General features: G+C 44.0%; 1 protein-coding gene across 5 annotated transcripts in view; it reads left to right on the plus strand.

The window, feature by feature from the left end:
- Positions 1 to 358: 358 nt before the first annotated feature.
- Positions 359 to 22,558, plus strand: part of SCN8A (sodium voltage-gated channel alpha subunit 8) — a 112,652-nt gene continuing 90,452 nt past the window's right edge. For 3 of the 5 annotated variants that reach the window (XM_008173858.3, XM_065576476.1, XM_042857397.2), the window contains exons 1-2: positions 359 to 498; positions 21,460 to 21,786. In XM_008173858.3, the coding sequence (XP_008172080.2) occupies positions 21,514 to 21,786 (273 nt within the window). In that variant the 5' untranslated portion in view covers positions 359 to 498; positions 21,460 to 21,513. Of the gene's footprint in view, positions 499 to 21,459; positions 21,787 to 22,558 lie in introns of those variants that run through there. The other 2 variants (XM_065576479.1, XM_065576478.1) reach the window with 2 other exon arrangements.

The following is a 22,558-nucleotide window of genomic DNA, read 5'->3' on the forward strand; positions in this document are numbered from 1 at the left end:
AGTATCCCCTATTCCTCTGTTGGTTGATTCCCTCTATCCCCCCCACATCTATCCAGGTATTTATTTCCATCTGCTTAAGTGATCCACCAGCTACCCAGGACCCAATACTGTGCACACCCGGGGAACCACCCCTATTGTCATAGCAGTGAACACTTGGTGGGGAATTTTACTTGGAGAGAGGGGGTTCCTCTTACCCTCCGCCTCCCTTGGAATCCCTAGCCCTCCCTCCCGTCCAAATTCCGAGTTGCTGGATGCATGATCCCTGGGCTGCCAAGGGGGGGAGGGTGTGGGGATGGAGGCGAGTGCAGAGATTTTTGACACGCTCCCTAACCATTCTGCTGAGAGTCATCAATTATGCAAGGGAACTGCACGCTGCACTGGGGGGAAGGCAGGGGAGGCAGCGCACTAAGATGGCGACAACCGCAGTTTCTCCTGCAGCTTCCCCACCTCTGCAGTCCAGCAACGCCTTGCGGGAGTCACGCTAGTGCCGTAGCCACAGTAAGTTGCATCCCCAGCCCGGGACCCTGGCGAGGCGCGCAGGTGGCGCGGAGGGTCTCGCAAACCCCTGCCCCCATTTGATTTTTTGCCACCCCCTTTCCCCCCTCCAGGCGGGGGTTTTGCCGCAGAGCGATTTTCCAGCACCAGCAGCTCCTTACTTGCATTTGGGGCCGGTTCCTCTCCAGCCTACCTAACTGGGGTGCCAGGGTGTCCCTTCTCTGCAAATCTGTCTGCCCTAGCAGCACCAACCCCTCGACTGCATTGGGGAGCACAGGGCCGCTTGCCAGCTGCTCGTGTGGGTCTTTCCCCACCCCCCACCGGGGGGGTAGTTTCCCTGCGCTGCATCCCTCTTAGTCTGCATTGGGGGCGGGGGGGTGTCTCTGCTGAGTGTGTCCCCAGCCTCCATCCCCTTGTCCCAGCAGCCTGGGATCCTAGCCGGCACTGGGTGCTTGGGGCTGCGGGTTAGCGCCTTTGCCTTCCCCAGCTGGGGGAAGCCGGGGCCTCCTTCCCCCAGCCCCAGCTGCAGCTTGGCTCCCCCGTCTGCACTGGGGGAGGGCGAGGGCTGCCTCTCGGCCCCTGGGCCGGGGTACCTCTCCTGCAGCTGCGACAGCCCCCGCCCCAACAGCCGGGGAGATGGTGCATTCCCCCACCCAGTCCGCCCACCCTCAATCCTACCAGCGGCCTGGGCTCCATCCAGGCCGCCTCTCCATGCCAATCCCCCGAATCTGGGACGCCTGCCCATAGCCCACCCCCAGCCCGGACTCCCCACTCAGTCTCGGTGGTTTCCAACCCCTCTCTAGCTGCCCAGCTGGTTCGCCCCGTCTGCCCTCCCCTTCAAACCTCAGCAGCCTGAGCCCCCCCCCGCCGGGGGCGAAGGGGGAGAGACGCGAGGAGTGGTCTGGAGGTTTTAACCCGATATAGGTCTTGGCACCCCCGTTTCTTTCTTTGGGCCCCCTATTGCACTAAGGTTTTTGGGAGGGGGTGCAGGGTTTGTTTTGTGCATGTTTGCAAGTCTTAAAGACAGGGTGAGAGTCCCCTCCCTTTCTTCCTGGTGCAAATTACACCCACCTGATGTGGGGGTGGGGACGCTGGAAGGAGCACTCCACAGCCAGAGCTGCTGCTGATCAAAGGTAAAGTCTGAAAAGGCGGTTCGGGGGGCCCTTGGCAACACTTCTGTCAAGCGGCTACCTCCAGGAATGTTGGGAAGAGACTGCGGGCGTGGTAGGTTTAATCCCTGCTTCCCCTGCATATGCTCTGTGTGTGCTGTCACTTGGCATGACATTGCTTAGGAGTAGTTTTCCGGTGGGGCCGTTGTCTGGGGGGTGAGGAGCATATTTCCATGGCACGCTGACTCCTAACCTGGCCCTTGTAGCGCTACAGCTGGGAACGCGAGACCCCGAGGTCCTGCACTTTATACTGGAAAAAGGATTTGGTTGGGTAGAGGCAAAGACAGGCCCCTCTGCCCAGATACCAGTAGTATCCTTTGAGGGAAAAGGGAGAAAGTATTAAAAGTTTTCTGTGTATTCCCCACTGCCCTTTAAGATTTGATCATCTGTGTGTATTGGGGTGGAGGAAGGCGGTGTAACGTGTGTATTTTCTATACTATGGGATGGAAGCTCTTGTAAAAACAAATCAAGGTACAAGACATGTCTAACCTCTGTGCGTGTAATGCTAAGCAACAAATAATTATAGTCTTATTTTTATTTCCTTTCATGGTGACTGATTTTTCCCTTTGTTAGTGACTGATTATATGTGTATAAAATATTTTGAAGCTTATTTAACTTCCTTCTTGCCCCATCTGCTGAGGTTTCTGTGGCACTGGGACAGGGGACGGTCTCTTATGCTTTTTGGGTTTGTTGTGGGCTTCAGGTGTGTGGTGCTGAAATGGACAGTTCCCTGGAAACAGAAAAGGGCTCCTGCATCTCTTCATCCTCCTAGCTGCATTGCTCCCTCCAGTGTGTTTGTGTAAGCTGGGTTCATACCCGGGCCCAACTATTGGTCACAAATTCATAACGTTTTAGGTTTTTCTCCTTTTCTGAGGCTAGTGGAAGCTGCTCACAGTGACATTATGCTACCAGAAATTCTTATCTAGAATTCAAGAATGGCCACAATGGGTCAGACTAATAATCCATGGAGCCCAGTATCCTGTCTTCTGACAGCGGGCAGGGCCAGATGCTTAAGCGGGAGTGAACAGAACAGGGCAATGATGGAGTGATCCATTCCTGTCTTCTACTGCCAGCTTCTGTCATCAGAGATTTAGGGTCTCCATGAGCATGGGTTGTGTCCCTGACTATTTTCGTTAATAGCCATTGATGGACCTTTCCTCCTTGAACTTATCTACTAATTTCTTGAATCCAGTTATATCTGTGGCCTCATTACATCCCCTGTCAACGAGTGCATTGTGTGAAGAAGTATTATGTTTGTTTTAAATCTGCTGGCTTTTAATTTCATTGGGTAACCCCTGGTTCATGTGTTATGTGAAGAGGTAAATAACACTTCCTTATTCACTTTCTCCACACTATTCATGATTTTATAGACCTCTATCATATCTGCCCTTAATAATTTCTTTTTTTAAGATGAACAGTCCCTGTTTTTTAAATCTTCCCCTCAGGTGGAAGTTGCACCATTCCCCTAATCATTTTTGTTGCCCTTCTCTGTACTTTTTCCAATTCTAATATATCTTTTTTTGAGATGGGGCAACCAGAACTGCACACAGTATTCAAGATGTGGGCATACAATGGTTTTATATAGTGGAATCATATTTTCTGCTTAATTATCTATCCCTTTCCTAGTGGTTTCCAGCAGTTTGTTCGCTTTTTGACTGCTGCTGCACATTAAGCAGATATGTTCTGAGAACTATCCATAATGACTCCAAGATCTCTCTCGTCAGTGGTAACAGCTATTCAGAACCCATCATTTCATATGTATAGCTGGGATTATGTTTCCAATGTGCATTACTTTGCATTTATCAACAAGGAATTTTGTTGCCCAGTCATCCAGTTTTGTGAGATCCCTTTGTAACTTGTTGCAGTCAGCTTTGGACTTACCTATCTTGAATAATTTTAACTTTGCCACCTCACTGTGTACCCCTTTTCCTATATCTTTTATGCAAATGTTGAACAGAATTGATCCCAGTACCGATCTTTGGGTGGCCCCATTATCTACCTCTCTCCACTGTGAAAACTGGCCATCTATTCCTACCCTTTGTTTCTTGTCTTTTAATAAATTACTAATCCATGAGAAGACCTTCCTTCTTATCCCATGAGTGCCTACTTTGCTTAAGAGCCTTTGTTGAGAGACTTTATCAAAGGCTTTCTGAAAGTCCAAGTACATTATATCCACTGGATCATCCTTGTCCACATGTTTGACCCCCTAAAAGAATTCTAATAGACTAGTGAGACACAATTTCCCTTTTCCAAAGCCGTGTTGACTCTTCCCCAACACATTGTGTTCATCTATGTGTCTGATTCTTCTTTTGTTAGTTTCTACCAATTTGCCTGGTACTGAAGTTAGGCTTACTGATCTGTAATTGCCAGGATCGCCTCTGGAGCCATTTAAAAAAAAACAGCATTACATTAGGTATCCTCTAGTTAACTGGTACAGAGGATGATTTAAGCATTAGGTTACATCCCGTAGTTAGTAGTTCTGCAATCTCATAATTGAGTTCTTTCAGAACTCTTGTGTGAATACCATCTGGTTTTGGTGACTTATTACTATTTAATGTCTCATTTTGTTCCAAAACCTCCTCTATTGACATCTCAATCTGGGACAATTCCTCTGATTTGTCACCTAAAAAGAATGGCTCAGGTGTGGATATCTCCCGCCCATCCTCTGCAGTGAAGACCAATGCAAAGAATTGTTTAACTTCTCTGCAATGACCTTGCCTTCCTTCAGTGCTCCTTTAGCACCTCAATCGTCCATTGGCTCCACTGATTGTTTGGCAGGGTTCCTGCTTCTGATATAGTAAAAAACAAAATTGCTGTTAGTTTTTGCGTCTTTTACTAGTTGCTCTTCAAATTCTTTTTTGGCCTGTCTAATTATACTTTTACACTTGATTTGCTAGAGTTTGTTCCTTTCTAGTGTACTGAGTAGTAGAAAGCTGCTTAAAATGATCGTAATGCTTTTCTGAGATATAATTTCAATAATGTTGACTTACAGCCCTGGGGTTGCTAATATATAAATATTGTCATGCTGTTTATTACAGGTCTTTAGAAGATCATATTATGTGTAGCTATGATAAGTAAAATGCCAGGCATCTCAGATGAACCTTGGATATCAGTAATTTCAGTCAAATATCCTTCAGGGTGTTCAGATAGGATTGTTAATTATAATTATAAGATTTGTACACTTGATCTTTGTTTATAAGTTGCAACACCTGTAGCCTGGTTAGTATTCGGGGAAAGGACTAGTCCCATCACAAGTAACTTAACCTGTTGTCTAAACTTCTATCTGTGGACGATAACCAGATCATGATACAGATGTTGTATTTTTCCTACAGTATTGATCCAGTGTTCCTTAGAGGTGCTGGGGTAACCATGTGGGGACTTCCCAACAAAGAAACCTATGCCTGATAAACGGTAGCAGGAAGAGTGATTGGGTGTATTTAGAAATGAGAAACATGCATCCTCATTTCATTCTCAGTTAAAATAAAAAAAAAAATCAAGTAAAGTAGTCTATGATGAGAGAGAGAGAGTCATGAATAGATCAAAATTCTGAAAACATACAATCCCTCCTCCATATTCTTAGTTGCTTTGTTTAAAATTGAGTTGTTTGACTTTTTATGTGCTTTTAAAATATGAACTGATGTGACTGTTCCGTGAATATAAACTGATGCTTACTATTCTTCAGTGGCTTAAGATGTCATCAGCACTGAAGGTTGTATGTAAATCCTAGGGCATATACTGCCCATGCTGGCATGTGACTCCCATTCATTATTGATTGCCTTTTTGCTGAGGAGGTTGTAATGGTCATTGAAATAAGCAAATACACTGGAATCAATGAACCAATTGATTTGTTCAAAGAAATGATCTGGGTTAAAGAATACAAGGTGAAATCAAAACAAAAGCATTTAAAAATGAAAATCAGGTTATTTGCAAGGGGAATTCACATGCAGATGGTTACAGAAAACATACAGTAGACTGGACTGGGGGGCTCAGGTGACTGGTATTAGGAACATAAGAATGTCCATACTGGGTCAGACCAAAGGTCCATCAAGCCCAGTATCCTCTCTTCCAACAGTGGCCAGTGCCAGGTGCCCCAGTGGGAATGAACAGACCAGGTAATCATGGAGTGATCCATCCCCTGTCGCCCATTCCCAGCTTCTGGCAAACAGGGGCTAGGGACACCATTCCTGCCCATCCTGGATAATAGCCATTGATGGACCTATCCTCCATGAATTTATTTAGTTCTTTTTTGAACCCTGTTATAGTCTTGGCCTTCACAACATCCTCTGGCAAAGAGTTCCACAGGTTGACTGGGTGGTGTGTGAAGAAATACTTCCTTTTGCTTTTTTTTTTAAACTGCTGCCTATTAATTTCATTTGGTGACTCCTAGTTCTTGTGTTATGAGAAGGAGTAAATATCACTTCCTTATTTACGTTCTGCACACCAGTCATGATTTTATAGAGGTCTATCATATCTCCCCTTAGTCATCTTTTTTTCCAAGATGAAAAGTCCCAATCTTATTAATCTCTCTTCATATAGAAGCTGTTCCATATCTCTAATCATTTTTGTTTCCCTTTTGTGAACTTTTTCCAATTCCAATATATCTTTTCTGAGATGGGGCGACCACATCTGCATGCAGTATTCAAGATTTGGGAGTACCATGGATTTTATATAGAGGCAATATGATATTTTCTGTCTTATTATCTATCCTTTTCTTAATGAGTCCCAACATTCTGTTAGATTTTTTGACTGGTGCTGCACATTGAGTGGATGTTTTCAGAGAACTATCCACAATGGCGCCAAGATCTCTTTCTTGAGTGCTAACAGCTAATTTAGACCCCATCATTTTATATGTATAGTTGGGATTGGAAAACATAATGTGCATTACTTTGCATTTATCAACATTGAATTTCATCTGTCATTTTGTTGCCCAGTCACCCAGTTTTGTGAGATCCTTTTGTAGCTCTTCGCAGTCTGCTTTGGACTTAACTATCTTGAGTAGTTTTGTGTCATCTGCAAATTTTGCCACCTCACTGTTTACCTCTTTTTCTGAAAATCTAAGTACACTATATCCACTGAATCCCCCTTGTCCACATGCTTGTTGATCCCCTCAAAGAATTCTAGTAGATTGGTGAGGAATGATTTCCCTTTACAAAAATCGTGTTGACTTTCCCAACAAATTATGTTGATCTATTTGTCTGAAATTCTGTTCTTTACTATAGTTTCAATCAGTTTGCCTGGTACTGAAGTCAGGTTTACCAGTCTGTAATTGCTGGGATCACTTCTGGAGCCCTTTTTAAAAATTGGCATCACATTTAGCTATCCTCCAATCATTTGGTACAGAAGCTGATTTAAATGATAGGTTACAAACTATAGTTCTGCAATTTCACATTTGAGTTCCTTCAGAACTCTTGGGTGAATACCATCCGGTCCTCGTGATTTATTGCTGTTTAATTTATCAATTTATTCCAAAATCTCTTCTAATGACACCTCAATCTGGGACAGTTCCTCAGATGTATCATCTAAAAAGAATGGCTCAGGTTTGGGAATCTCCCTTACATTCTCAGCTGTGAAGACCAATGCAAAGAATTCATTTAGTTTCTCCGTAATAGCCTTATCATCCTTGTGTGCTCCTATAGCATCTCGATTGTCCAGTGGCCCCACTGATTGTTTAGCAGGTTTCCTGCTTCTGATGTACTTAAATTTTGTTTTTGGTATTATTTTTTGAGTCTTTGGCTAGCTGTTCTTCAACTTGTTTTTGGCCTTCCTAATTATATTTTTACACTTCACTTGCCAGAGTTTATGCTCCTTTTTACTTTCCTTACTAGTATTTAACTTCCACTTTTTAAAGGATGCCTTCTTGCCTCTCACTGCTTCTTTTACTTTGTTTAGCCACAGTGGCACTTTTTTGGTTCTCTGTTTTTCAATCTGGGGTATACATTTAAGTTGAGCCTCTATTACAGTGTCTTTAAAAAGTCTCCATGCAGCTTGCAGGGATTTCACTTTTGGCACCAGACCTTTTAATTTCTGTTTACTAACATCCTCATTTTTGTGGAATCACAGTCTGTAACCCCTAGGCTACAGATGTGAATGCAGAGTTGATTGAAAACTTTTCCAATCTGTTTGCTGCTTGGCCTGTTGGAATGAACTTGTGATCACAGTTCAGTCCCTAGTGAGAAAACCTCCAGGAAAATTGGCACCAACTGTGTCCCCCTCCATGCCTAAACGTGTTCCCTGCAGCACAGGGTTGAGGTGCTTGGCAAAGCTGCATGGGGTAGTCTGATCTACCGCTGCTCATGCTCTTTTTCTCTGAGAAATAGAACATCAGTCTCCTCATTTCAGTGGGAGGTACTTGTATCCTGCTGTGGGTGGGGACGCCTGTGCCATTAATCTGATACCTTTAAAAAGCATGAAATTAACAATTTTTAAAAAAGCTAAACAAGGAAGAATTGTGCCTTCATTCTAAGACCATTGCTGATCATTTTGTGGCGAGGTTAAAAGACAGTTTGGCCAGTTTTTCAAAAGTTTCTAGCTTCCAGCAGCTCCACATTGAGAACAACGGAAAATCTCCCATTTCACAAAAGTACACCCCCACCATTGAGGGCAATGGTGGCTGCCGGGAACTGATGTCCATTGAAAATATGGCCATTTATTTCAGTGCCTAAATGGGAACTGTTGAGTTCTGAGCTCTTTTGAAATCTGCTCCTTCCCGATAGGCACAATGAAAGTCTCAAGGCAAAAGATATCCCCCAAAGAGTTTGTTTGATTAAACTGCCTCATCTTTGTAATTTGCTGGCTGTGATACTTTGGGATTAGCACACTGAAGAGTAGCATGATAAATTAGGTGCACAGGGGAGTTTGCTGAAGAAAGGTGCAGATAGTAGTCATCATGTTAAGATGTTCCATCTTACTTTACTTACTGCATGCTGAGTATTTTTTAGAATGGAAGCTGTAGAGAAGTTTTGTACAATTTAAAATAATTTATCGTTATGTATGAATAAACATTTATAGTTGATTAGTGCCCAAAGGCCTCAATTAGCGGTTGGGCCCTTTTCTGTATAAACGCAGATAAGAGACGGCCTCTGCTCTGGACATGATGGACATAGAGTGATTGGTTTATTACTTAGGAATATGCGGAGCAAAATGCTTCCTTGACAGTTCTCCATTTCTGCATCTTCTGACAATAGCCATTTCAGTGTTTCATCATGTAAAGATCTTCACAAACGGAGAACTGAAAGGCTCAGCTCCATGTTTCTCCTACTGCTTTTGTGTTAGCTGTGATGTGCTACCAGACAGGCCTCTGTAGTGCGGAAGCTTACTACAGCAACCGAAGGAGTATATCCATCTCTCTGAGAAGCGGTAGCTGGGTCAACAGAAGTGTAGGCTGGGGCTTAGGTCAGGTTAACTATCTCAAAAAGGTGTGACATTTTTCACAGGCCTCAGTATCTATAAGTATCTCTGTATAAATGAACTTGATTTTGTAAGTACTGGGCACCTGGAGCGCCCCTCATCTTTAGCTCTGCATTTCTTCATGTGTATGTATGTGTGTTTATTGGATCATGGCTTTGAGGTTTCCTAGTGTTGTGGCATGAAAAGAGCTTAATTTAGGCTGCTTTAGTCCTCTTTCAATATCTGTTTATAATTTTAAAAGCCTTCCATTAGATCTCTCATAAAGTATAAGTTGTTAAGGCATTTGAAGTAAAAACTGAATTTCTTTCATTGAAGCTTACCCGCAGTTCATTTATACCTGTCAATTTGACTATCGTTCTATATAAATTTTAAGATAGGATAAAACTTTAAATGAAATAAACTTTAAAACATGTGTGTGTTAGTCTGTATCAGTAAAAACAACAAGGAGTCCTTGTGGCACCTTAGAGATTAACAAATTTATTTGGGCATAAGCTTTCGTGGGATATAACCCACTTCATCAGATGCATCCCGCTTACTGTATTTTCCACTCCATTCATCTGATGAAGTGAATTACATCCCAACAAACCCCCCCCACGCAGAACGCCGCCAAACACCCCCTGCCGAGCGCCGCACTGCCGAACACCCCCCTGCCGTGCTGCCAAACACCCCCCTCCGCGTGGCCGAACACCCCTCACCCTGCTGCCAAACACCCCTTGCCCCCCCGCCAAGCGCCGCGCCGCCGCACTGCCGAACACCCCCCGCCCCGCTGCCGAACACCCCCGCACCCTGTGGAGCGCCGTGCCATCGAAACCCCCACTGAGCGCCGTGCCGCCGAACACCTCCGCCCCCCCGCGCAGCGCTGCACTGCTGAAGCCTCCCCCCCCCCCCGTGCGGAGCACCACCAAACACCCCCCCCCCACTGAGCGCTGCGCTGCCAAACACCCCCTGCCGAGTGCCGCGCTGCCGGAACCCTCCCCCCCCCCCGCCGATTGCCGCGCCGCGTTGTCCCCCGCCACCCTAAGATTGGCCGCCCCTTACCAGGTGCCACCCCAAGCATGTGCTTGGTTGCCTGGTGCCTGGAGCCGGCCCTGACTCTAGGACTATAAGGGACCTCGAGAGGTCATCAAATCCAGTCCCCTGCCCTCATGGCAGGACCAAATACTGTCTAGACCATCCCTGATAGACATTTATCTAACCTACTCTTAAATATCTCCAGAGATGGAGATGCCACAACCTCCCTAGGCAGTTTATTCTAATGTTTAACCACCCTGACAGTTAGGAACTTTTTCCTAATGTCCAACCTAAACCTCCCTTGCTGCAGTTTAAGCCCATTGCTTCTTGTTCTATCCTTAGAGGCTAAGATGAACAAGTTTTCTCCCACCTCCTTATGACACCCTTTTAGATACCTGAAAACCGCTATCATGTCCCCTCTCAGACTTCTCTTTTCCAAACTAAACAAACCCAATTCTTTCAGCCTTCCTTCATAGGTCATGTTCTCAAGACCTTTAATCATTCTTGTTGCTCTTCTCTGGACCCTCTTCAATTTCTCCACATCTTTCTTGAAATGTGGTGCCCAGAACTGGACACAATACTCCAGCTGAGGCCTAACCAGCGCAGAGTAGAGCGGAAGAATGACTTCTCGTGTCTTGCTCACAACACACTTGTTAATACATCCCAGAATCATGTTTGCTTTTTTTGCAACAGCATCACACTGTTGACTCATATTTAGCTTGTGGTCCACTATAACCCCTAGATCCCTTTCTGCCGTACTCCTTCCTAGACAGTCTCTTCCCATTCTGTACGTGTGAAACTGATTTGTTCCTTCCTAAGTGGAGCACTTTGCATTTGTCTTTATTAAACTTCATCCTGTTTACCTCAGACCATTTCTCCAATTTGTCCAGATCATTTTGAATTTTGACCCTATCCTCCAAGGCAGTTGCAATCCCTCCCAGTTTGGTATCATCTGCAAATTTAATAAGCGTACTTTCTATGCCCATATCTATTGACTGACTAGTTTCCTACATAAACAACAAGGAGTCTGGTGGCACCTTTAAATCTGTTAGTCTTTAAGGTGCCACCAGACTCCTTGTTGTTTTTGTAGATACAGACTAACACGGCTACCCCCTGATACTAGTTTCCTACATGTTCACATCTCTAATAGAGCCCCCTTTTAAATAGCTGCCCCAGGATTTTTTTAAAGTTCCTCTTTTTAAAAATATAGGGTTTTTTTCTGCTCCTTTTCTGATAGCTAGGGATGTTTGTGCAGGTGCAGGAGCTACACTGCTCCTCCCTTCCCCTTCTACTGTGTGCAGGCTTTGGCCTGCTGCTTGTTCAGTTTCAGCTTTGCTGCTGCATGCTCTTGAAAGCCCTGGGCAGAGCCTGCAACTCAGCTCCCCACAGAGCACATTGTAGGGAAGTCATGTCACCATGCTAGTGCATGAGACAGGGAGTGCAATTGACCATCAACAGAACGTCGCTGTTTGTACAGTGAAACTATAAAGTGCTGTCAGATACACAACATGAACTGGCTAGGGGGAAAAACAGAAACATATTTTACTTCTCATTAATCTCCTTCCATTACAGTAATCTTGGAAGATATTTGTAACAACTGTGGGTATAAATGTTCAGAAATGTGGTTTTCAAGTTGCTAGGGTCTCTGTCTCTTGATCAATATTATTATATATTTGTATTTGATCGTGCCTAGAAGCCCCAACTGAGATCAAAGGACTGCACAGGCACCTAGTAAGAGACAGTCCCTGCCCCCTAAGAGTTTACATTCTAAACAGGCGAGACAGACGCTGTGCGAATAGGAGAGGAAACAGAGGCAGTAGGAAGTGAAGCAGTTTACCCAAGGTCACGTAGGTCAATAGCAGAGCCAGGAATAGAGTCCAGATCTCTGGACTCCCAGTTTAGTGCCCTAAACACCAGACCACACTGTTCTGTTTGAATTCTTGACCAACCGGGGTGTGTAATGTAAACAAAACTGAACATGGGTTGTAGTGGGAAGACACCAGTATTGGAAACTCTGTGGTGGGGCTGGGACTTTTCAGCATATTTATTACTGACTTGAAACAAAGCCGTGTCTGTCAAGTAGCAACATTTGCTGAAGCCAACTGGATGTATTGTTAAAAGCTTAAGAGCAAAAGAACATCTTCAGAAAGCCTCAGACAAGCTAGGATAGTGGCCTGCTGTGTGTTTGCCGTAGACAGGCTAGGGACCCCATTGTGCTAGCCTCTGTACATGTATATAATGGAAAGATGATTGCTGCCCAAAGTGACTCCCAGTCTGAGGTCTATGAAGTGATTGGATTTGCACCTTTGAGGTGCATGCACTACTAGGTGAAGACCTGGAATGCCCTGGCAAGGAGTGGATGGGTTACTACAAAAAGTAATTTTCCCTCTGCTGATACTTACCCCTTCTTGTCAACTGTTGAGAATAGGCCACTTCCACCTTAATTGAATTGGCCTCGTTAGCACTGACCCCCCACTTGGTTAGGCAACTCCCATCTTTTCATGTGCTGTAATATATATACTGCTTAATGTATTCTTCACTCCATGCATCTGATGAAGTGGGTTTTAGCCCACAAAAGCTTATGCCCAAATAAATTTGTTAATCTCTAAGGTGCCCCAAGGACTCCTTGTTGTTTTTGTTCTGGTAAGGTGAGGCACCTGGGGATTCAAAGTAGCAGCAGCATGGAGATGGGAGTGATTCTGTTCAGTTTTGGCAAAGCAGGAGAAATGGGATTCCAGGCTGGATCTAAAGAGGTGTTTATAAACAGGATGGGGAAAGTTATTCATCTTGTGTTACTGTTCCAGGACTCAGGACCCTGCTCTGAAGCCCATTGGAAAGACTCCCAATGCCTTCAGTGGGCTTTGGAGCAGGCTCCCAGGTCGGTCCAGCCTGGTGCACCGCTTAGTCTGTGTCTCAGGCTAGGATAACCAAACTCGCTGGGACTTCATTGTTGACTCAGCCTTTCATCCCTAAGAAGTAAATTAACTGAGATCTACACAAGTTACTATAAGAGAGATGGGACCTGGTGAGTAATATTCTGTCTTCCTTGTGCAAGCATAAAAAATTGCATGGCACATGACATAAAAGTAGAGGTTTGTCCAAAGTTCACCTTGGGCTCTTGGTCATGCAGTGTGCTGTGTGCCAACTTAGCACATGGCCACCCCTCTCATATCATAGATAGCTTTATTACCTTGGTAGAGTATGTATATATTATTTACTGGAGATGGAAAAGACATTTTAGGTCCGATAGAGGTTGTCTCCCTGACAGCAGAGTACTCTCCCCTTCAATTTACTTCTAGTATCTCGTCCAGTCTAATTTTAAAGGAGTAGGCCAGAGGGTGTGTGTGTGCATATGCGTGTGTACACTGATACATAGATGCACGCGTCTGTGTGTATGTGAAATATATACAATTTCACACAGGTGGACCCTACACAAACAGGGAGACACGTTGTGAATCACTGAATATTGCAAATTAATAAATGAACAAATGCATTGAAACAAGGATATTGCCTCAAAATATGTTTTAATTTATTTTATTGACTTTAATAATTCATGATAATACTTTACAAGGCATCTGTAAGTAGACTGTAGGGAGCACTTGTGAACATAATGAACTTTTGGTAACTGAAGACTTCACCTGCAGTGCTTTTCTTCCTGGTTAAATCTTCTGGGGGGGACGCGGTGATGGTCAGACAAGGTGCAGGGCAATAGAGAAACAGGCCCAAGGGGAGGTGTTTTGTATGTTAAACGTGAAATCCTGGCTCCATTCAAGTCAATGGGAGTAAAGCCACGATTTAACCCCTGATGTTCGTTTGTTCTCAATAAGGAAAATTCAGACCATTCCCACTGATTCCATGGCACAGGCCATGTAGCCAAGGGCACTTTGCTAGAATTTGCGAAATATTAAATTCTTCATCGTCCAGCAATAAAAACATTGATGCTTCCTCTTTTCTACTACAAATTCCAGCCTCTGTTCTGATTGATTTCTTTAGTCCCCAGCCAGAGCTTGTTGCTTTTAAAATAAGGCTTCTGGCTGAGCGTTCTTATAGTTTTTGTCTAGGCTAGAGAAACTTACCAGGCTAAGTGCAAATTGGAACATGGTGTGCTTCAGCAGGACTAGATACATATTGGGTCTGAACTATTTTAGTGCTGGTCTGAGCGCAGATTAGTTGATTAGTTCAATTAGTCCTGCGGCTGTGTTCCAAGTGGCCATTCAAAGTCTCCCAGAATACACTGCTTCTGGGAGTTGTGCTGTGAAACTGTGGGATAGATACTTGTAGGCCATAGGAATTGCTGGACTGTATCAGACCAGTGGCCCGTCTAGCCCAGTGTCCTGTTTCTGACAATGGCCAGCTTCAGAGGAAGGTGCAAGAAACCATGCAGTGGGATGATATGAGTTATGAGATAACCTGCCCCCATACCTAGGGAAGCTCCTTCTCTAATCCCCGTTAATTAAAGGTGATTTATTTGTATTATGATAGCACTTAGGAGCCCCAGTCATGGATCAGGACCCCATTGTGCTAGGCCCTGTACAAATGCAGATCAAAAAGGTGGTTCCTGTCCCCAAAGAGTCTGAAATCTGCCCTGAAGGAGGAGGGTTTACAGCCCTTCCAAAGCTCTTGATTTTGCTTTATTAATATGTCTGTTTTGTCTCTGGATGTGTTCATTATCTATATAAATGTCCAGTCCTTTTTTGAACTCTACTAAACTCATGAGGTGAGATTTTCAAAGGCATCGAAGAGAGTTGGGGTACATCTACACAGGAGTTGGGAGATGTAATTTCCACCTCAGGTAGATGTACACGTGCTAGCTCAGCATCTGAGTACAGTCCTGCCCAGCCCTCTGGGCGCACATTTGGGCAGCTAGCCTGAGGCACTGCCCGTGCGGCCGCAGCCGCACTGCTAATTTTCCGTGCTAGCTCAAGCTGAACTAGTGAACTAGTCTGCCTGATCTGGTGATTCCACTTCCAGCTGCTGTGAAGACCTAATCACAAATCACCTTTCAATGGGGCTTGTGCTCCTAAATCACTTATGCACTCTTGAAAATCTTGACTGGACACTGAAATAGTTCAGGCCCATAGGGAATAAAATTGTGTAGGTGAGAGCTAGTCTGGATGCAGGGCAGCCCATAGGCATCATTAACACCATTCAGGATGACTTGTGTGCTTAAATCCATGCAACCCAACTCACTCAACTATGAATAGTTCAATTTTCTAGTGTAGACAAGGCCATTAGTTCTCTATGTTAGAGATTTGTGGGGAGGGGTGGAGATGTCTTGGTACAGCCAGTCCATCTTCCTCCATGCAGGATTGTCTCCTGGCCAAGAAGTATTTTGTCACATCTGCAGCATGCTCCCACTGTCAATGGCCCGTTACCTCTCCCTGCACCGTAGAGCCACAGTGGCTCTGCGTACTTATATGTGGAGTGGGACATTTTGAAAGGAAACTTCAGAATTGAAAAGTCCCCAAACCACGTGAAAGTTGGGCCGCTAACCCAAGATCCTGGCTGCACTCTGCTCTGTTAGAAGAGATTAGCTGTAAGGTGAGTTTAGGAAGGAGGGTATCCAACCAAAGATGAATGCTGCCTGCCTTGCCCACAAGCCAAGGATTCAGGACAGACACTTTGTAGGTGTACGTATCTGTTTCTACCTGAATTTGCCCCAAGAAGGTTGAGGGACCTAGGGGATGGTAGAGCCAATAGTCATCTGTCAACCTGAGTCGTCTTATAGGGAGTCCAGAGCTGTGTGCAATTGTGCACCTTATTTTTATGTACAAATAGTGAATTTTTGCTTTAAAATGGCCATTTATCAGATTAGCTGGTTACTTCCAGCTGCCATTGGGGTAATTGTGTAGACAAATCAGGCATGCATCTCTGTATATTATTTTATTTAAAAAAATTTTTTGGATGAGACCTGAGTTACCATGTTTTCTTTCTTTCTTTTTTTTTAAAATCAGGCCTTGTATATTTATCTGCCACTCAAGTAGACCAGATCCTCTCTGCTGCTGTACAGTTTCATGGTATTTGGGGAAGTTAGTAATGAAGTGCATACAAATGTTACACTGTCGAGTACATTAGAGGAACTTTTGTTTTTAAAACATGAGAATGCTTGTGTGGTTCTATAAAGGAGGCTTGGAAAATGCTAAAATACGGCGTTCGCACTTTTCTGCTGCTTTAAGATATATAAAGAGGCTCTCTCTTTTTTTAAGGAGTCTTTTTTTATTTACCTGATAAATACCAGAAATGTTGAGTCCAGTTTGGTTGGAAGGCTACTTGGAGGTCTCTGGTATGGACTAAGAGATTTCTCAGTGCTCAGTTGAATGGATGTGGGTATTTGAATCTGTTTATAAAAATGTCTTTCTTTTTGTCCAGCATGTTTTTCATGCATTTGAGCTAAAGAGCTGTTTACACAAAAAAGAAAAACAGCAACCTTCTCCCCGCCTCTCCCACCCCTAAGTTTTAAACAGTCTAAACAAAATTCATTGCTGCTTTCAGCTGCTTGGTGTCGCTGACGTTATAAACGTCCTGGTTCTCCAGTCTCCCAAAAAATCTTCTAGACAAAAAGGATAGACGTGACTTTTAGAATTTCCATTGTGTTTGAAAAATAAACAAATAAAAACACACCTAAGTAACTTTTTCTTTTTTTAAATGGGGAAAGAAACTTCTCAGACCCTCTATTTAAAGAAGCAAAAAAAGATCACAACCCCCCTCCTCCCCTTTCCCACCTCCTTCACAGATCACCTTGAAATATCAGCTTTAGAAAAAGTATAGCAATATCAGTATTGATAGTTTGGTATGACTGTAGTGAAACTCAGCCTCCATATTTTTTTAGGATCATGGTATAATTATTATTTAGATCATGATAGTTCTTATAGTCTCCAACTGAGATTGAGGACTCATTGTTCTGGACACCATATATACACGTAGACAGGAAACGGTTCTTGCCCTGAAGAGCTTAGTCATAATGCTCAAGGCAAAGGGTAGGATAAGGGAAGTATTGTTATCTTCATTTTATGGAGGTGGTAAGTGACTTGCCCAGAGTTACACAGGAAGTCCATGTCTCAGATCCTTCTCCTTAAGTGCAAGAACATACTTTCTCAATAACTCTTGAAATCAATGGAGCGGTGATGATTTACACTTGACGATCTGGCCCACCTGGGAAGAGCTCAGATGCTAAGGTGATTGGGAAGCTATGTACATATCTAGATACAGTATGGCTAAAGAGCTAGGGGATGTACCAGAAGTGTACAAATACTTGCATGGTGTAGGGGAGGGGGATTGTGTAATGTTCCAAAGAGGGTTGTCACTAAGAGTAATGGGGTGAAATTAAGAAAAGGAAAATATTAGGTTGAATATCAAGGGAAAAAATCCCCGTTAATTAGATCTATTAGTCTGAAGGAAAATTCTTCTAAGGGAAGCAATGGGAACACCACTGCTTGAAAGTAGTCTTGGACAAGTTGGTACCATGGGAACCAATCCTGTGCTGGCAGGAAGATAACTGGAAGACCTGATACCTTTTGTCTTTTATGATTTGATACAACTCCGTGCTGCTCTCCTCTGTGGGCTCCATTCCAGGGGACTCTCACAAATCTTTTTTTTTTTTTTTTAAGATGCCTGATTTTTTCATCACCCTGCACCTTGTGCAGACACAGCAGTGCAAGGTGGGTGCAGAACACTACCAAACTGAAGTGGTAGCATTTTATACCCAACTTGCAGTGGTGCGGATGACTGCATGAGGTGCAGGGCAATGGGGAGTCAGTCCCTGAGTCTGGTGGTCTCTGAAATAACATGAGGCAGAATATTTAAACTTCATATTTTGGATCTGCAGCTGAAAACTGAGATGGGGTTGGGAGATATGTTCAATTAACTTCCTCCTGGGGAGGGGCTTTTAGAGTCTAATGAGATCTCTGTTTACATATACAGGTACTGGTGTCAGAGTGTAGGAGGACTAAGGGGCAGAGTCACTGCTAGGGTGAAGTAAGTAGAGGGGAATTCAGTCAAAGGTGAGTTGGAGAGGCATTATGCAGCTGGTAATGCTCGGTCTTCCTGAAATGCACTTAACATCCTACTGCAGGGGTTTGGACCTGCATATATTTTACAAGGGATAACGCTCTATATTGGTAAGCTGCATTTAATTATGAAGATACTTTTCACTGAAACTCCTAGAAAGTCATGATCCTAGGCCAGATTGTAAGTGATGTTGTTTATTTGTGTTGTGGTAGTGCCGAGGGACCCCACTGGGCTAGGTGCTGTACATATACATAACCACCTGCCCCAAATAGCTTACATTTCAAGTATAATATGTCGGATGACGTGAATACAACACACAGACGATACCAACAACAAAACATGGTAACAATGAGATGAGTGCACTTCCCATAATAAGCTCCAGTTGCAGCACACCACCTGCCAAGATGTCCGAGGTATCTCAGTAGAGCTGAGTTTTGTGAGGATAGAGCAGTGGCTTTGCAGCACTGCCCCCTTATTAGATTTGGGCTGGGTAATGTGCATTCACTTTGCCCACTGTCCTTCTCTTAACAGCCACCAGGAGGTGAAGGTTGCCCAGAGCCAGCTACCATTATAGGTTGGGGAACTTAGGGAGATGGGATGGAATGACCCATGCTGGACACCAATCTCAATGCCCCATCTCCTACAAAAAGCACGAGACATTTTAAGCATGAGTATCTAGCTGATGGCAAAGTGTGTATCCTCTGCTGGGGAAGGGAATTATAGAATACAAGCAAGCCCAGTGGGAAGGATGGAAGGGTCCAGGGAGTTTGTAATGAAATTGGTTTGGATTTAGGCCAGGCAGACAGTGCCTGAGAGGCCTTGCTATCTCATAGATATCAGTGGCCTATGTGAAAATTGCGGGTGGCTGAGTTCTTTCCAAAAAAGAAATGTTCCTAGCACAATCAAATCCCTTTGAGAGGAGGGGGTCAGGCAATGAGCAAGTCCTGTAGACCTTGCACTCTCTTTATCTCTACTGGCGGTCCTTGCAGAACAGATGGGTAGATGCACTAATGGGGCAGCCTGGCTAGAAGAGGGCACAGTTGTTACTTCTGCAGCCCCTGTCCACCTTTCTGTCTGATCTTTTAGTGGCATACTTTTCACTATACCATCTAAATGTACTTGGGTAAACAGGCTCCTGGGCTGATGGTCCTTTTATTTATTTATTTCTGTGTTGTTTATAGATAAACAAATATGGAAGGCTTTGTGGTTAAAGTACTGGACTGAGGCTCAGGATATATGGGTTCTTTTCCCCAAATATATAAAGGAAACAGACCCCTAATTTATATATGGGCAGAAAATTTGCACAGACTTGCTGCCCTGGCCACACTGCCATACCTCTGGCAGAAACCTCTGCGGGGGCATTGTGAGAGTGGACCTTGCTCAGGGCTGGACACAAAATGCTCCAGCCTGCCCTTTATGAATAAGTACGTTCCACCATCTTGATGACCTCATTGGACTTGAGGGAATCTTGCCAGGATGAAGTTATTCCAGGTACATCTTCAAAGCCGAGGACTGCGCAGGCTGTCTGTGACTGACTTCATGCTGGAATAGCTGAATCATAATGATTCGGCCCTAGAGCAATCATTGATTTCAAGGAACATGAAAGTCATTCTTTATTCAGAGGTCCCTGGCATTAAATATCTACTGTAAAAAAAACTCTGCGCGCACGTCTTTGGGTAACAAGGTCTCTGTCTTTACCTGGGCAATCCGTTGTCTTTAAATGTACAAACCATAGTGTGCAAGACTTTCATATGTAAATCTATGTCCGACATCAAGTGACAATTTTGTCTTTCCTCCTGAAACACTATGCCCCTTCAGTATTCAGGTTTCCTCCCTTAAGTACCAAGCAGTGTCTATGCTCTGTTGTATTCCAGCCTGCAATGCTGCAGTGCTGTTGCATCAGTGCAAGGTTTCTAGAATTCCTCTGCCCTCTTCTTCCCAAGTGTGAAAAGCTGGAATCCGTGATACCCTCCCCTTATCTCAGAATAGCAACACATTCCTATTGCTCAATCTCAAACAAAAGATTGGCAAAAGGTGTAAAACTTCAGGGGTTTTCCAGGAGTGCTGGATCCAGACCAAATGATTTTCTAGCTGCCCCCTTTTATTTGTTTGCTTTTAAATTTGAGTGCACTTAATACCTGCTTATAGGTACTTGGTTTGTGGGGACAGTGCAAAACCTACTGAATACAGAATTGTATCTCATGGCAAATCCATCTGACAAACTTCACCAATGCCCTTGTGGTATATTTTTGTAGTTATTTCACAAATTAAAAATAATAGTCATCCTAAACATTTTTTAAAAAAAAACATTGGTGCTGATTTGTTTTTTTTTTTTTCCACAACTCATTTGGCTTTGCACAGGGGAACTTGATTAGACCCTGATCCTACAAGCTGCTGTGAACAGGTCTACTGGGGCTCTGTGTGGGTGCAAAGGGTTTGCTGCCCACCATAGCAGCTTGAGGGTTTGGGGGCCTTAGTCAGTTGTGCTTCTGTACTTAATCTGCTTCACTTTTCTTGTTCTCATGCACTGGCACAAAGCTGCGATGTTTGGTCTGAAAATGGTGCAGTGGGGATGTTTTTGTCTAAACATCTTATGTTTTTTTTAAATTACTATTATATTTTGTAAAGTCCTTTTTTTTTAAAGTGAAAAACGTAATTTGGGGGGCATACATGACAATATTTTCCCCAAAAGCCCATTAATTGAGTGTGTGTAATTAAAGGGTTTATAAGATTTGATCTTGCACAGCAAAGGTGTGGAGTGTTGCACAAATAAATACACAATAAGAAGTCATGAGCATGTTGAGGAGTGTAGGAGAACTCGATCCTGTGTTAATGAGCATTGCTGAGTACTCCCTAGGGGCCTAATCCAATGCCCACTGAAATCAATAGGGAAACTTTTTGTTAATTTCAGTGGTATCAAATTGGGCCTGAGGGCCAGGCTTTCAAAAGAGCTGAGCACCCAACGTGCACCCAACAAGCTGAGCTTTTGAAAAGCTGGCCCCAGTTTACTCCTGTTTAGACTCATGAGTAAAGATATAGAGGGGTGCACTTAGCTAAGTACCTTGTTAGCATGATGAGGCACATGCTTAAACCCACCTGTCCAGTTTCCCACCACCATTTTCTGCCCCTGTGCACTTGTGAATGAGGGGTCTGACATGCTGCAGACTGAGACAGAGTGCCTGACCTGATTTGCTCCTACTCGTAGCTTTCACTTGCATCGGAGTGCATCAGCCTTGTAAATCCTGCTGTGCAAGGGCTTTCGGGATCAAGGCCAAAATGAATCATCATTGGTTCCCCATGAAATGTACTTGTCCATCTCTAGTGCAGCGACTTACTATTTGTTTTGTTTGTGCTGTTTTATTCCATGCAGAGTTGACCTGTCCTGGGTGCAACATAACTAAAGAAGCTGCTGCAGGATGAAAAGATGGCAGCGCAGCTGCTCGCACCACCAGGCCCTGATAGTTTTAAACCTTTCACCCCAGAGTCTCTGGCTAACATTGAGAAGCGCATTGCAGAGGAAAAGAAGAAGCGTCCAAAGCAAGACAGCAGCCATCGGGATGACGACGACGACAGCAAACCAAAACCGAACAGTGACCTGGAGGCAGGGAAAAATCTGCCTTTCATCTATGGGGACATCCCGAAAGGTCTGGTTGCTGTACCACTGGAGGACTTTGACCCGTATTATTTGACCCAGAAAGTGAGTCTGCAGGAGAGATGTTACTAAAATCACCTTTTTCTTAGGGAATTGCAGGTTTGGGTGATGGCAGCCACCTTGTGTTTCCAACAGTGCTTGGTAATGGGGGTGAGGGGGAATGGAATGTTTATGCCAGGCTTGTGGTTTTTTAAACTTACTGTTTTGTCCTTGTGTTTTAACCAACATCGCTTTTGTCCTTCATGAAGCTTCAGAACAGTTATCCATCTTCTCAAAGAGAAGGTTAAGAGGTGACTTGATCACAGTCTGTAAGTACCTATATGGGGAGGTTTCTGACAGAGGGCTCTTTAATCTAGCAGACAAAGGAGAACGAGATCCAATGAAGCTAGATGAATTCAGGCTGGAAATAAAGTGCAGCTTTTTAATAGTGAGGATAATTAACCATTGGAACAAATTATCTAGGGATCTGGTGGACTTTCCATCACTTCAAGTCTTTAAATCAAGATTAATGTCTTCTCTAGAATAAATGCTTTATATCAGTTACATGACATAGGCTTGATGCACGAATTACTAGATGAAACTCTGGCCTGTGTTATGCAGGAAGTCAGACTAGCTGGTCCTAATTGTCCTTTCTGCCCTTTAAAATCTATGGATATAATATTTGGTGAGTGGTCTGCTTCTCAGGTGACTCTGAAAACTCACACATGGGATGATGTTGGTACCTTACAGATTTCAAAGCGATGTGAGTTGTTACTGCAGTTAATCCAATGGCAGCTGCTACCCTAATGCAGGACAGTAGAATTCATGCAGAAAGCTG

This window comes from Chrysemys picta, chromosome 22 (genome assembly GCF_011386835.1).
Source record: "Chrysemys picta bellii isolate R12L10 chromosome 22, ASM1138683v2, whole genome shotgun sequence".
NCBI classification, from domain to species: Eukaryota; Metazoa; Chordata; order Testudines; family Emydidae; genus Chrysemys; species Chrysemys picta.